Below are 16,210 nucleotides of genomic sequence, written 5' to 3' on the forward strand. Positions count from 1 at the left end.
CAGCACCAATCCTCCCCCTCTACAGAAGATGTTCTCTTAAAAATCACACCCTTCCTCGCTTGTTGCCAAGCGTAACAGTTTTCCCCATTCTGCTGCACCCCGACTTCTGGGCTACGTTTAAAGCCTTTTATGAAAACTCCTCTCCTTGGGCCTCCAATCTCTTCCCTCTCCCTGGTTGTCCCTCATTCACTCCTGGCCCAATAATGAGCACCGGCCAGCATTCTTTCCCACATGGTCTTCTGCCTTCACCTCAGGCTGCCAGGGAAAGGAAGCACATCTGTTCCCAAGACTGCCACTGCTTCTTCGGGGTCCAGTTCTCTCCACCACGAGATTCAACCAGCTCTCACCAAACATGTTTTAAACCAGGGGTCAGCAAACGTCTTCCGGGAAGTGCCAGAGAGTAAGTATTTAAGGCTTTGTGGGCCACACATGGTTTATGTCACATATTCTTTGTTTCGGTTTAAGAAGTCATACGCACTGTTCGCTTACAGGCCCGCCAGAATGATCTTTAACAGGCTCTGAACCCTGAAGCCCCACTTGGATGCTATCCCACGCATCACACTGCTGGACTTACCTTCCCTTCACCATCAAGCCCCTCTTGGCTCAAAAGCCTGCCCTGATCTGCTAGTGCCTCAGGAACCGCTGCCCCTGGCTGACCTGAAGTTTGGGGCACTCAACTAGACTGGACAACTGGACGGTGGGGCTTGCCTGATCTCACCACGAAATGCTTGGTCAGGGTGTCTGTAATTTCCACTTTCTTAACTACATCAAACCCGTTATTAATAGTGATTTAGAAGGAGTTAACAGAAAAACAACTTTCAAAGCAATATGCTCAAAATAATTAAAAAGCTGAGTTCAACAAGAGCTTTTCTGGTTGGACCCTTTAAACACCATGACAGGTCTTTAAAGATGAGTGTTAATTTGCAAAATCAGTTCTTGCCAACTTGACCTCCAGAGTGTTCCCTGCCTGGGGTCATCATGAGACTACTGCAAAGCTCCGCAGCTACGGCCGTTCTAAGCTCTGGAAATGTTAGCCCCAGCAGCTGAGTTGTGCACTAATTACTGTTTATTCCAAAGTGAGGCTGCTGTATCCAGCCCAGCTAATGGTTCTTTGAACTGTGTAGAAAGAGGCTGCCTACAGCTTGGTTTTGGATCCTCGGCTCTTGATCTACATAAATTGTGTGATAGAGCTATTGTTTAGCTTCCTCTTTACCTGCTTTTGGAACAGTTACATATACTTTTATTTAGAACGGGGTACCCTTTGGGTTCTTAAAACTCTAGTGCATATGAACTGTTTGGGTAAATACCAGGGGCTCCAAGTGCACTTGACAAGCTAATTTATTAACCTTAGCTCCTTTAACAGCTACCAACATGGTTGTCGAGCCAACCCCTAATTTTACAGACCAATATAGAAAGAAACTAGCTTGGAAGTCTGGGGACGTGGCTTCCAGTCTTAGCAGCTCACCACCTGAGGTGTGTCCCCACCTGAGGTATGCCACCTTGTCTGCTAAAGGAATGAGCTGAACCAAAGGTTATCTAAGGTCTCTGCCTAGAAAAGTCCGTGACTTTAAGAATCACAGCCAATAACATGGAAAACCATACATTTAAAGATCAGATCGGTAACTCCTCCAAAAGCTCAAACCACACCTGAAGCCTTCCCAGCTTCTCCTGGCCAACATGAATCTCCCTCCTCTCTGCTCTCACTGCACTTTGTATTGTTCTAAAACAGGAAGCACCCCATTCTGCCTTGAAATAAAATACTGATGCATGAGTCTAGTCCTCCCCAGGAGATGGAGAATTCCTTGAGAGCCTGGATGGAGTCCTTTTAGTGGTGCTCTACACGTATTTACTGGATTCACAGCTAACCTCCCCTGTGACTTCCCACACCCTCAGATTCCAGCCCTGCTCCAACCATACAGGAAGCAGTGCTTGCTGCCGTTTTCCATTCTCTGCTCCTGTAAGCTATGCTCCTCCTCGGTCTAAAAACATGCCAGTTCTTTGCCATTCCACCCTTGGCTCCCTACAGGTGCTGCCCAGACCTCTGCCTCACCAAATCCTATCCATTCTTTAAGGCTTTGGTACAGTTGTATCTCCTCCATAAACTCTTCTAGATGGTTCCAGTCTTCACTGAAGGCCACAATATTTTCAGTGTAGAGTGGAGTTTCCGAAGAGAGGCCAAACCTGAAAGAACAGGAATGAACGACAAAAAGGCCACAGATGCCACAGGAATTTAGGGGACTGAGGGTGGCCACTGTTTTGGTACTTGGTATACCGACCTGTCAAAGAGAAGGAAACTAACACAGAGGGCTCACTATGTGCCAGGCACTGTGCATTTTCCTCTCAAAACCCTTGGAGGCAGGTACTGTCATTTTTGTTTCATAGTGAAGAAATGGAGGGTCATAGAGGGGAACTCATCCAAGGCCACTGGTGGTAAGGAGCTAAGTGAGGAAGTGAATTGATCCCACATGCCACATTACAACATACATATACACGTTGCAAGCAAGAGGCTGGATGTGAAACTGGCACTGTATGGTGTTAACCTCCTTTGAGGGAATAGTTTTTCAGAATCAGGTATCAACATATGCTTGCCCCCCTCCTCCACTTCTCCGTGGCCATGGGAGGCTGCTGAGACAAATGACACACCTGCTGAGGTTGGGCTCCCCCTTCCACCGGGACCCTGCCAGGCCCCGGCCATCAGCCTGGGGTTCCTGATGAATTCACTCTCCCTCCTTTTCCCATTTAAATTTGCTGCTTGCTCCTCCCTTCCTGAAACTTTCCTTTTCTTAGGCTTTTGTGGTGCTAACTCTGTCCTACTTTTCCTCTTCCCTGCCACTTCTTCTCGGATGCCTCCTTCTCTGCCCACGCTTCTCACTTAAGAGTCTAGAGCATCTCCGGCTCCTTCCTCAGCCATCTTATCAGGCCGTAGCCTCCCTGACAGTTCTCTTCTGCTTTAACAACTTCAAGTACCATCTATAAGCCACGAAGTCCACGTTCCACCCATACTGGACTATGCACTTGCATTGCCAGGGGTATGATGCCTGAACTTACCTCAAGATTTCTACACGTGCTATTCCCTATACCTGGAACACTCTTACCTCTTGGATTTTGCCTGACTAACCTTACTCATCTTTCCCTCAGGCCTTAGCTTAGCTGTTACCTTCGCCTTCTCAGGGCACCTGCTAGCTTACTGCTTTATAATCACCAGCTTCTAGACTGTCAGCTCAGAGAGCAGGGACTATATCTGTGTGCTGACTGATCTTCCCATGCTTAGCACAGTGCTTTGCACAGAGTCTAAATAAACATGTGCTGAATAACGAAATGAGAACTCTAGGATTTATACCTGCCAGATATCTCCCATCAGTGGTAGATCATATATCTGCCTGCCTCCTGGTTATGCCCGTGAGGGGGATGTCTGTCCCACAGGCAGCCCAGCTCAGCACGTCCAAAATGGAACATGGCATCCTGCCCCGCCCCTTCCCTCTGAACTCATTCCTCCTCCTCTAGCTCTTGCCAGGCTGAAAAACACTATCCTCCATGTCACTCCACTGTCCGAGTAAGAACTGGAAGTCATGCTATGTGAGATAACTGCTCTCCCATCTACCTCAGCTCAGGCCCATGGCATTTCTTACTGGCACTCTGGCAACAGGCTCCTTGCTTGCTTCTGGTCTGTTCTTCCATTCCACCCCTCCGAGTGAAACTGGAGTGTGCTGGAGATCTATAGCTTTGAGAGCTGCTGACAGAAGTGTTTGCACGGTGGCCTCTGGTGGTCTCTGCAGCTTTCTCCTGAGCTTTCCTGCGTACCCCCTTGGCACCCCGAAGTTTCTGGGTTTCCTAAGCCTCCATGCCTGCTCGTCTCTGAGTGTCCAATGGCCACTCCCTTACCCGGAATCCCCTCATCCCTCCTATCACCTGGCAACTCCCACTAGGTCTTCAGGGCCTGGTTCCAGCATATCCTCCGTGGGAAACCTTTGTCATCTTCCGGCCTCAGGCCAGGCCCCCTTGGTGTTCATTCATGGCACCTTGTGTGCCTCTGGCCTAACAGGACCACACTAAGGTGAATGCCTGTTTTCTTACAGATCTGTATTCCCCACCAGCTTGTAGACTCCTGGTCTTACTCATCTTCAGGCCCCCAGCCCTGCATGGTACAAAGGGCAGTACGGACAGTCAGAGATTGGAACAAATAAATGAAATCTCAGAGGTGATGGCGGATAGCTTCAGAATCTGGAATTCACAAGGGTGTTTGTGTCTTGTTAGGAGATCTTAAGGGGAACGACGGAGAACAAAACACCAGCCCTGCCCTACTTAAACTGCTTCTGGACACAGAGTTCATCATAAAGGAAGAAAGAATCCCCAGACTCTACTCACCTCTCATTGACAGCAAGGTTCCGTTGCTTTAAAAAACCCAGAAAAATGTTGAGGACCCAACTAGTTACTTTTTTTGGCTCTGCCCTAGTTTCTTTTATCACATTCTGGAAGAACTCCAGTAGGCCAACTTCATTCTGTAAAGAAAAAAAAAAAATTCATATATATATATATATATATATATATATATATATATCTCCAAAAAAATGAAAGATCAGCATTCTGAAGGCAAATCTGAAACTTTCACCCTCTGCCTCCTCTGAGACACCTACCTGTACTTTCCTAAACATGGAAATGCCACCAGAAAATTCTAATCACTTTCAGTAAACAGCAAGTATTTGACTTCTACTACTGTCATGGTGCTTTTTATATAGCTTTTTCTCAAAGGAATGAACATATTTCCAAAAGCCTGGCTTGGTGAACCAGAGGGCAATGAAATCCACTGTCCCCCAAACTCACCCGCCCTCTCACCATCAGCCCTGTGAACCCTACACCCTTTACCCTTGAGCTGCGTCCTTCATCTTCGGGCCCATGAAGTTTGGCTCCACTTCACTGTCTTTTCTCTTTCCAGGCCTATCCTCTGCCGGAAGTCCCAGTGATTGTGAGAATAAGAAGGCAGGAAAAGAAGTAAATGAAGAAGGAACAGACAGAATATTCTACCTCTGAAAAACCAAAAGTGGATCGTAACTGTATTCATCTTCACATCATCCCCAAAATGACAGAAATGGTTCTCAAATGTTTCCAAAAGGAGGAAGAACCCAGGCACATGTGACCGACTCAGACCACACAGCTGATGGAGGCAGCAGCAGCTTCCGGACCTTCGGAGCCAAACTAGACACAGCTAACCCTGCCTCTCCTCTTGCTCTGTGAAAACAATCGCCTGGGTGGGCTCAACAAGGAGATGTGAAGAAGACTACTATGTCTCCCCTCTGGACTGTCAGCTCTGTGAGTCAGGGGCCATTCTGTCCTGTTCACTCGATAAATAGAGCTAAGTCAGTGCTGGGCCATGGCAGCTACATGGTAAATATCCACGGATGGAATTAATGTCTGCTGCCATCACCATGTGCATTGAAAAAAAAAAAAACTCACATGTGAATGCTCATTCTTTATCATACCATGTTCACCTTTAAAAATTAGAATTGCCACAATTATGCATAAGAGTAACCCCAAGGCACTCATCAAAGTGCCTTAACTACTATAGCTAACTGCCAGCTCAGAGCAGTTCGGCAGAACCAAAAAAATGTGGCTAAGTCCATCCTTTGTTTCTCAGTAAGAAAGATAAAAACATGTTCCCCTCACACAGGGGAAGCTGAAGCTTCCAAATGCAGAGGGAACACATTTTTAGTAGATTTCTCCTACCTGCTGAAATGCAAATAAAACCACACTTTCCCCGAAATGGTCTTTTTCACTTTATACTGCGGGTAAGGCTCTCGAACCCTTGCCCTTTCAGAGAACCTTCGTTAAGCAAAAGAACTTTCTGGAAAAACAAGATACTGGGAAGAAGCAAGACATAGGAACAAATGTTCTCTGAAAGCTCAGCTATTGCAGATGCCGTAATATACACACAGGCACACGGTTGCTAAAGTAGAAATTCCATAATAAAAAAAAAATCTACATGCCCTTTGTAACAGATAAATTCTCTGGTGACAAGCCTACTGAATAATCCCATAATCATCTCTTGAATCTCTTTTCAAGCCAATGTTACTATTCTGCTCATGCTAAACCAGGGCAAAGGCCGCCTCAGCAGCCAAAGCTTGACTGCAGATAAAGGCAAATGCAGGAAGAATGAAGAGGAAGTTTTGCTTAACTTATGGAAAAGTATTCAAACTTCCACAATGGTACAGCAAACCGCTGGGGAAGTAGAAAACTACTATCTGGCCCAAATCAGACGGGCAGAATTCCCTTTGTTCTAACGCAGACAGGCTGGCCCGCTGGTGAAAAGAGCTGTCAGAAGCAGAGCTCTTTGCTTTGCCAAGGAAAGGTTTTCTAAATCCACCCAGAAATATTGCACTTGAACTCCCAGGCTTGGCTGAGTTGCTGGGACGTGATGAATATCTATTCTTCTACCCTTGGGTGGTTTTTTTATTGGATGGATAACATGGCAAGTCAGATTTCTGTTTGTCTTTTTGTGTCAGTGCTGTGATGAAGCCTCTCCAAGCAGGAACCGTACTTCGCTGGGGGATACGTAGCTCCGGCACACAACTGGAAGCGGATGTGAAAATCTGTGATGGTAATGGGGCGAGCTACATGCGGCAGGGCTGAAGAAGGCCGAGCCACTGCCGCCCAGGGAATGACGGATCAATACAAAGTCACACATGGGCTGCCTGTTCTGGCTCTTTAGATCACAAGCCTGCGTTTCAAGCATTCTAGATAAGGTCTTCTTAGTTTTTCTTAGGAGGTCGGCAACTGCTAATAAGCTCGGCACAAATCTCTGAGGCCCTGGTGAATGTGGCAGTGCAGCCATCTGGTTTTCTCAGGAAAACAGTGCGCTGGTAATTCCTTTCCATAAAAACCGTATGAAGAGCAACACAAAAAGGCCACTGCATTAGGGAACCCCCAACTTCCTTCCCAAAGGCGACATGCAAGCGTCCGACTCGGACTGACCTATCCTACATCAGAGCCGACACTCTAGCTACACGGGGTGTCAAGTCTCCTGGCTGAATGTAACACTAATTGTTCCTTCAGCTGCAGCTAACGCAGGAGGGACAACTAACTGGTCCTGCCTTTCGTGTAACGCCAGACAGCCTTTGTAGCTCTATGACCCGGAAGCATCCTTTTCACATTTTAATCAAATTTCCCGAAGCATTCAATTACACCCGGCGCCAATGCCAGGTCAGCCTCGTAGAGGCTGACAGGAACCCTCCACAGCTAATGGACCTGTCAGTTGGTCAATGTGGCTGTGAGGCAAGGCAGAGGGATCGCCTCACCTTCACCATCTGCTCTGGAAAGGAACCCCGATCTACCCTTGCGCCAGGCTCTGGAAGCAACGTCTTTTTGCAATGCTGTCTTTTACATTCTACCTTCAGAGACAAAATGTCGGAAGACTATGAAGCTGGGATAGGATGAGGGCTGCCTTCCCAACCACCATTCTTGTTCTAAGTCACACAGCCTTTGAACTTGATGACAGGGCAGAAATTAGCTGGACTATATTTAGAAGTAGAATGAAACTTGACAGAGACAGCTGCCCTGTGGCAGACTTCAGAGAAGAAAAAACCCACAAAGTACAAGCTGAGGAACAGCTGATTATGTGGCAGGGAGTGACATGGCAGCTAAAGGGACCTTAGATTAGCAATCCGGGGCTAGTTAAGAGGCTTTCAGGAATATTTCCAGAATAGCTGCTAGACATGGAGAACGGCAGCCAGCCCTGTGGGGAGCTGCGCATGGCTGCCGCCGCCATTGGCAATGATAATACATTTTAATAACAACAAGAGGGGCTAGGCACTGTTCTAAGTGCTGTCTCTGCGTTAACTCATTTAATTCTTAACAACAACCCTGGGTGGATCCTAGTAGAACTCTCTCTCACAGACAAGGACGCGGAGGCATGAACTCGCTTGAGGTTCCACAGCAAGAAAGCAGCAGAACTGGGATCTGAACCCCTGTGGTCTGTGCTCTTTATCTCCATGCTACACCGCCGCTGAGGAAGAAAATATCATGTTGCTGCCTTCCTGGGGACCAAGACGGAGCACCTACCAGTGCCAGGCACAACGTGAAGCAACTAGCTCATCAAAAGAATGCACTTTCCCACCACTTCTATTATTTTATTCGGTACCTGCCAGCTGTTCAAAGATTCTTAACATATTAAAAATGTTGCAAAGGCCCTTAGCAATTAACTGAGAAATTAGGAGAAAATAGGCAAGTTCTCTTTCTGCCTCTGCCAATGTACATCTACACCACCTGGCACTCTCCGCTGTGGCCTGACACACACCTGCCCCCAGATCAGGGAGGAAGACACTCAACCCCCCTACCCACCCCCCCACCCTATGCCACACAGAGCTTCCAGGGGACAGGAGGGTGGCCAGAGTTGCTGGGCTTCTCTTCTGCACCCCTTCTGCACCCTCTCCTCAGAGAAGTTACAGTGGGTATGTATATGCCTCAACCAGGACACTGCCTAATTCTGATGCCCCTTCTGACATTACGAAACCAACCCCATTACTGCTCACATAGTTTTGGTATCAAGCACGCTGCATTTTACTGCATTCTAATTCTTCTAATACGAAGAACTTGTGCGTGGGTTTACACCTAACCGGGCAGGTCATTCCAGTGGTGGGAGTGGCTGACTGTACAGGAGACCCTGCATCTGTAGACTGAGCCAGGTGCTCACGTGCCATGTGGTGGAGACACAAACTGGAACCGCACCCTTCCACCACGTGGCAGGGGTGCTGGGGTGAGCGGCCACTGAGCTTGTCTGCAAACACTGTAAGAGGGCCCAGCATCTGTGGATCAGTGGGGACTCCACTGTTCCCTCTTTATTCCTGTGAATTCGGTCGCTCTCACAAAGTGGGAACAGAATGCAGACCCACCAACTTTGCGAAAAGCAGCCCTAAAAATAGCATCAAATGCTAGTGTTGGGATGAAATGGAAACTAGGTAGGGATGCCTGAGTGGTGGTGCTAGGGAAGAAAGCAGAAGTTATGGCTAGATTAAGGACTGACACATTCAGTGGGGTGGTGGCTTAGGTCTGTGATGTGAGGGAGCCCTCCCTCTGCTTTTCATGGAAACAAGAAGTGGCTGTGGAAATCCTGCAGTGAGCGAGCACGAGCACGCGCGCGCGCGTGCGCGCGCGCACACACACACACACACACACACACACACGATCTTCCAGAGGAGTCTTGGATGGGGAAAAACTAAAGGCAGCTGTTTGGTGGTGTGAGACTAGCGCAGGAGACACCACTCTCCCTTGAGTGTGTCAGGCGAAGTCAGAATCCTGAACCATCACGGCCACTTTCAAGAACACGGGAGATCTGAAGCAGCTCTGAAACTGGCCCAGAAACACCAAGGGTATACTCTCTAGTCTGTCTCATAAAATACGCAACTAGAAAGAGCTACAGTCCTATTTTGGTCTTCATACTTTTTCCTCCTGGGTCATGTTTCCAGTGGGTCTGGAAGCCCCTATAATCTGAGCAAAACTCTGGTGCCAACAATTTCACTTGTGCTGTGTTCCCAGCAGAGTCGGGAAGTAACACATCTGAGTTTAACTCAGGATAATGGTTCCATTCGGGGAGGGTTCACACCTACATCTGGCTTAGACTAACGGGAAAACAAGTGTACGTTTTCCAAGATATATTAACTCTAGGAGGGATGTGAAGGGAAACCAATATAGCAATAAGACTTTTCCTTGGATAATTAAAACCCAAATAATTTAGGTAATAAACATTGACGGTAGATTGGCATAATTAGAAAACTGTATCTGCAAGAGTGGGCCATAAAAAGTATGCTGTCAAGAAATCAATTCTGATTACAATCACATTTCAATGTGCCTAAAGCCACCATTGTCACATGGGCCCAACACGGAGAGAAACTGTGTTGGTCAACAGCAGCTTTCTGGCTGCAGCTTAAAACCAGCAACAAAGCTCCAAGGCAGTGCTTGTTCACTGGCTCTAAGATCTGACTGAAATCTGAAATAATGTATTTTAATTGTCCCCAAAAGGAAATCATTCCACAAACAGGAAACCAGGTTTCAGGAAGGATTAAGGAGAGAGCCCCTGTGAATCCCCAAGGTTGGGCACTCGGGGCTTCACTCCTCCCTGTACTTTTGGGCCAATGAGCGGGTCCCTGAGGGGTCAAATGACCCTGAGCCCGGAGGATCTTCATCTCTGAAAGTCCTTTGTTAGTTGTATCTGAAATAAATGCATTGTTGGTTTTGCAGGAGTGAAGTTAGAAGGTGCATCTTTTATTTAGCTTTACCAGGAGAAAATATTGGTTATGTTTCTAGTGCATACACTAACTGTAAAAGCACCCATAAGCTGGCAAGCACTGGGTACAATTTTATAAAATGAAGAATAAAATCAATTTCGAAAATTACATGGAGCTGAAATGGTGAGCGACGATGTTGACCAAATGGATTTTCCTTCAGCAGCAGTTAGAAGACCAGTGCTTTGCTCCTCAGTACATCTAAGCAGTCTAAAACCAGTCAATATGGTTTCAGACGCCTTTTTAAACTATTAGCTTTAAAGCAGTATTACCTATGGGTATACAGATATTTATCATGGGAAATTACTTTAAAGACAGTTCATCCAAACCAAGCCATTTCAAGCTTACTAGAAACTCAAAGCAAAACTCTTGGAGAACAATCCATTTAACGACCAACCATAGTCATGATATCTTTTCTGTTTCTTGGTCCCCTGGAGTCACTTTAACCTTTTTCATGGTGTCAGAAACAAAGGATTATGACTTTAAGTGGGGAATAACCAGCTGGGGAAAATGAAGTGGTTCAAGTAAGACTACACATAAGACTATTCATCTTGAGGCTGAATACAAAGAAAGACAGCCATATACACCAGCACAGGTCACTAATCTGGTGGGTCACCACCACTTTTTCCTGCAGTCTTACTGGGGCCTTTTCTTAAAGGAAAAGGACTGGACTTTTCTTAAAATGCAACATTTTTAATATGTTAAGAACCTTTGAACAGCTGGCAGGTACTGAATAAAATAATGGAATGGTGGGAAAGTGCATTCTTTTGATGAGCTAAAATCAATGTGTTAGTTAGCAGCTGTTCGGTGCCACTGCTCTTCTCCCCGGCAACTCATTCTAGGGAGTCTGCTTGGCTGCATTTAGGCTTCTTTTAGATTCAGTGAAGATTCTTCTCTGTCAATCATCTTTAGGATGAGTGAATCATCCCCTCCCCTCTTTCAGCTGGGGAGGGTAATAGCTCCAGTCACCTTTGCAGAGCTCTCCCCCTCCAAAGCATCAGAGGTGAGATCTGAAATCAAGACTATCTCTTAGTCAGTGTTTCAACCCATTGCCCTGTGGGGCTACTTGGGAGAGTTAAAAGTGGCATGGAAAAGATAAAGTTCTTATATCTGAAAAAACAGCATAAGGCATTGTGGCGCATATAGCAGGCCCTCAAGAAATACTAAATTGGGGATGCTATGCCATTCCTCCACTGAAATCTTTTTTTTTAAGTTTATTTATTTTGAGCGAGAGAGAGCGAGTGTGCGAACACGCAGGGTAAGGGCAGAGAGAAAGAGAGTAAAAGAATCCCAAGCAGGCTCTGTGCTCGCAGCATGGAGCCCAACGTGGGGCTTGAACCCACAAACTGAACCGTGAGATCGTGACCTGAGTCAAAATCGAGAGTCAGACACTCAACCGACTGAGCCACCCAGGCGCCCCCCTCCACTGAAATCTTGATGAGATGGACATCTTTCCATCTACTGACTTCGTACACAGCCAGCCACCCTGTGAGCTCATATCTGTTCCTCACCAAGTGCCTACCATGTGCCAGGGTGCATGACACGAGGCCAACAACAGGCAAAGTCATCTCACAAACTCCACATATTCTGCACTCTGTGCAGACCCTTTACGATGATTTAGTCAGAAGGAGCCAAGAACCTGAGGCAGCAAGTTTGAGAAACAAAGTTGCAGAGGAAAGCTTACATTTATTTTTGGTGACTTAAATTTCCTACTTGGAAAATGGACATAATATCTGCTTTTCATCGGATTTGACTGATTTTCACTAAATTTAGTAGACAGCATTTTTTATTTATAAGGCAGTCTGACCTCTTAAAAACCAAGTGGTCAAAAGTTCGAATTGAATCAATGGTCTGTGACTGTGCCTGATTGAAGCATTAGTGGGACTGTATAAAACATTAACAAACATAAAAATTCTATTTTCTCTATCAAGTGATCCAAAACAGCAATGAACTTGACACATTATTCCTGTTTGGCATTGTGACACATTACACATGCAGGCAGGCAATAGAGCTTTGGCATGTAAATAAAGCCTGGGCTCTGAAATCCCCACAGGCTTGGCTGAGTTACTTACCGTCTTACATTCAACCGCAGAGGTTGTTTCCTCATCTGTAAAATGGGGAGAACAGCAATATCTACCTCAGAGGGTTGTTGTAAGGGTAAATTAAAAAGTGACCACTATAAACCACAGAGACTTCTGTCAGCGAGTAGCCATTTTTATGTACTGCTTAGGCAAATGACTACAATTTGTTTGCATCCTCTGAATCAGGTAAGGCAGATTTAGGAAGAGATACCCCACAGACATCATTTTGGGATTATCGGCACATGTATATAATCTAGATCGTTCTAATAATTACTCCTGGAATATGCTGACTCAGAGAAGGACTTGTTACACTATTAGAACCTCGTATTTTTCAGAATCCTAATACCTGGATCTCAGCTTCTACATTTCTATTCCTTAATCCTTACAAAGGAGGTCAACAATCGAGCAGTCTAACTTATGAAAGGGAAGCAAGGTTAACTAAATAGGTCAAAGTTTCACGTCGGGCAAGATACTTTTTATGTGGCCAGAGGAAAAAACAGTAATACAGATTTTTCTGTTCGGAGGTGACTGTCAGGAAGGTTCATGAGAGAAAACCAGAATATAGACTGGACTTCATGTCCTGACAAAACCAGTTTAGAAAACAAGAGTCAGAGACGCTAAGTGATTTGCATCGGAACACAGGATCTGGGGTGGTTAGAGTGGTGATCCAGGTCTTCTCACCCCGAGTTCAAGGAGTCAGGCATCGTTCCATGATTTGCTAGGTTGTCAAGACTGGCTTATGTATCTGATCTTTAGAAACAGAGATGCTTTTGTCAGGAATGCTGCTTCTTCCAGGGCTTCCATGAGTATTGTAATGGTATCCCACGTGCTTACTTGTCTGTCCATTCACTGAATAAATATTCACTGAGTGCCTACTACGTGCCAGACATGGTGGGAGATGCTAAAATATAATATTAGGGTTCTGTAAATATCAAGCCTAAATTATCAATACATAATTCAGTCCTTACCAGACAATAAAATAAGATAAAGATCAGAGTTAAATTCTGAAGTCTCTGTTATTTGTGAGTAAGGCATGTGTGTGAGGGTGGGTATGTGCTTAAATGCTTAACTTAATAAGCAATCTGAAGGCACAAAGCATGGAATCGAAGCTCAGCAAAGCACACCTCCACTACTGCCATTTATTTAATGAATACTCCTGGGCACTCTTTAAATTGAAAGATGGTTCATTAGATTTGTGCATCCGCCCTTCTCAGCAATCTGTTGTGTTTCTGATGAAGGCAGGAAAAAACATGAACATATCATTTTCGGGTCTGAGTAACACAGCTTTCAATGATTACAAAGTCATAAAGAGCTCAGGATGCCTACTTTCAGGAAAACAATTTGTCTGACTCATTCTCTTTCCATTGCTTTTAAGTTCTCTTTGCGCTCATCTTGGGAATTTCAAGGGCTGGCCCTTTAAAAAACAACGAATCACCTAATACATTAGCTGCAAGCTATACAAATAAGCATATTTTTAAGCTATTGAAAGACCAGTCCCATCAAAACTGGCTCAAAAACCACCTCCTTCTTGAAGTTTTTCCCTTTTGTTCTGATCAAGGTAATCACTGCCTCCCCGGGCTTCCATCCTGCATTATGCATCTATTGGTTAGCTGCTTAGCTGTGTCATGTGTGTGTGTATACATATAAACTCTCGGAAAGCAAAGAAACACTTTTTTTTTTTAATCTCTGCCTCTGAGTACCCACTACATAGGAGATGCAAGAGAAAATAAAAGTGGTAAACTGAAGAGATGAAAGGTGGGTTCCCCTAAACAGGACCTTAAACTATGAAAACATACACCCACTCACCAGGCATCCCTCAGCCTTTATTCAAGGCCTCCTGTGAAGGACACACGAGTGGAGCCTGGGTCAGAAACATGAACAAGAAAACCTCCCTGCCCTCAGAGGACTTCTTTCAGTAAGGGACGGCAGACGCTCCCCACCATCACATGCTTGTCGGAGGCCAAGTGTGACAATGCTAGAGAGATGCTCTTCAAAGGGAGTGTATATTTGCAGTCCGTGCCTTGGAGAGAAATAGCCATAATCTTTTTTTTTTTTAAATTTTTTTTTTTTAACGTTTATTTATTTTTGGGACAGAGAGAGACAGAGCATGAATGGGGGAGGGCCAGAGAGAGAGGGAGACACAGAATCAGAAGCAGGCTCCAGGCTCTGAGCCATCAGCCCAGAGCCCGACGCGGGGCTCGAACTCACGAACCGCGAGATCGTGACCTGAGTCGAAGTTGGACGCTCAACTGACTGAGCCACCAGGCGCCCCAAAATAGCCATAATCTTGAGAGGAGTTTCCGAGAGATCTTTTCACCTCTCTTATAAAGGAAGTTGATATACAAAAATATCTTTTAACATTATATTTAGTGGATTCCTTTCTAAAATCGCAGTTGTGAGCAAAGAAATGGCCAAGAGAAGCCTGGGAGGTTCAGGTGGTTAAGCATCTGACTTCAATTCAGGTCATGATCTCATGGTTTGTGGGTTCGAGCCCTGTGCTGGGCTCTGGGCTGACAGCTCAGAGCCTGGAGCCTGCTTTGGATTCTGTGTCTACCTTGCTCTCTGCCCCTCCCCCGTTTGTGCCATCTCTGTCTCTCAAAAATGAATAAAAGTTAAAAAAATTCTTTTTTAAATGGCCAAGAAACCTAGGTTCTTCATTTGCTACCTCCAAGGGCTGCCTGTGTTCACCTGGTGGAAGGCCAAATAAAGAGAGGTAGCAGATGTCTTTGAGGCTAAGACCCAGTGGGCTCCATCCCAGTCCTCCTGTCCCCTGTGTAATCTGACAGTTGTAAAATGCAGAACCAGAACGTCGCATTTCGTATTTAGTCCGGTGGGCTGGAAATTCAAGTGATCAGATGTTGGGGAAGATGGACAGGACTAAAACTCAGTTTGGTTATGTCAACCTAGGGAAAAATACTTGAGTTGTAAGAGGTTTCAGATCAAAAGCTGTTCTGTCCAAGATGCTAACTGATTCACACAAAGATCTGGCATTAAGCACTGCTGATGCGCTAATCTGTGCTGAGGAACAGCGAATGAGAGGGTGACAGAGCCTTTGCCTGCAAGGCACTGAACAAGTCACACTATGAAATAATTAAAATCTAGCACCGCAACCATCACAGAGTTATGGCTAAGACACAATGTCAGCCCATGGCAGGCAGTGGTCACCTCTGCCTGGAGTATGAAAAAATATCTGCGCATACCTAATCATTACCGGGAGGAAAAGAGGAGTTTTCACGTGAGATTCTCCAGGAAGTTTTCCTATTAGCTGATTTATAAAGAGAGAGCTGTTCACTCAACAAATATCCACTTGCCAACCCTGTACCAGAAACGGCAGGGCTGCTGTTACTGAAGTATATAAATATGTGCATTCCAGCATCCCTATGTAGTTATTATTGGTTAATTAAAATCCAAAAATCCAGAGTCTGTGCAGACTCCGCTGCTCCAAAAGCTAAAGTATGGCATATCCCCAGTGCCTGAACCGTGCAGCAGCAAAACTTCATACTTCCTAACAGGCACGCAGGGGACAACTGTGACAAAACCCTACCCTCACTGAGGCTGTATCACTTTAATGTTGCCATGACAAAGAAAACAGCAAAGCCCCGGGCAGCTTTGAAAAGAATGGAAAATCCCTAAGCAGATCTCAGTGGTGTCAGATTCTCTAACAGCCCCTTAAGATGCATCTTCAAGCCTCAAAGGGCCGATACTTTTAGTCGGAGTTTTCAACGTTTCGTGTGGAATAAACGTTTTTCTTCTACAATTGGAGAAACAGCTGGCTGGCTTTTGAGAACCGAACTTCCTGCCAGACCCTGTCATGGTTCAATACTGTTAGACATCTAGAAACCCTATACATTGATTTTC

General features: G+C 45.6%; 1 protein-coding gene across 2 annotated transcripts in view; it reads right to left on the reverse strand.

Moving 5' to 3' along the window:
• GATB (glutamyl-tRNA amidotransferase subunit B) overlaps window positions 1-16,210 on the reverse strand; it is an 84,712-nt gene that overhangs the window by 18,966 nt on the left and 49,536 nt on the right. For both annotated transcript variants that reach the window (XM_049632275.1, XM_049632273.1), the window contains one exon: window positions 4,366-4,499. In XM_049632275.1, the coding sequence (XP_049488232.1) occupies window positions 4,366-4,499 (134 nt within the window). The remainder of the gene's footprint in view (window positions 1-4,365; window positions 4,500-16,210) is intronic.

The sequence above is a fragment of the Panthera uncia genome, chromosome B1 (assembly GCF_023721935.1).
Source record: "Panthera uncia isolate 11264 chromosome B1, Puncia_PCG_1.0, whole genome shotgun sequence".
NCBI classification, from domain to species: Eukaryota; Metazoa; Chordata; class Mammalia; order Carnivora; family Felidae; genus Panthera; species Panthera uncia.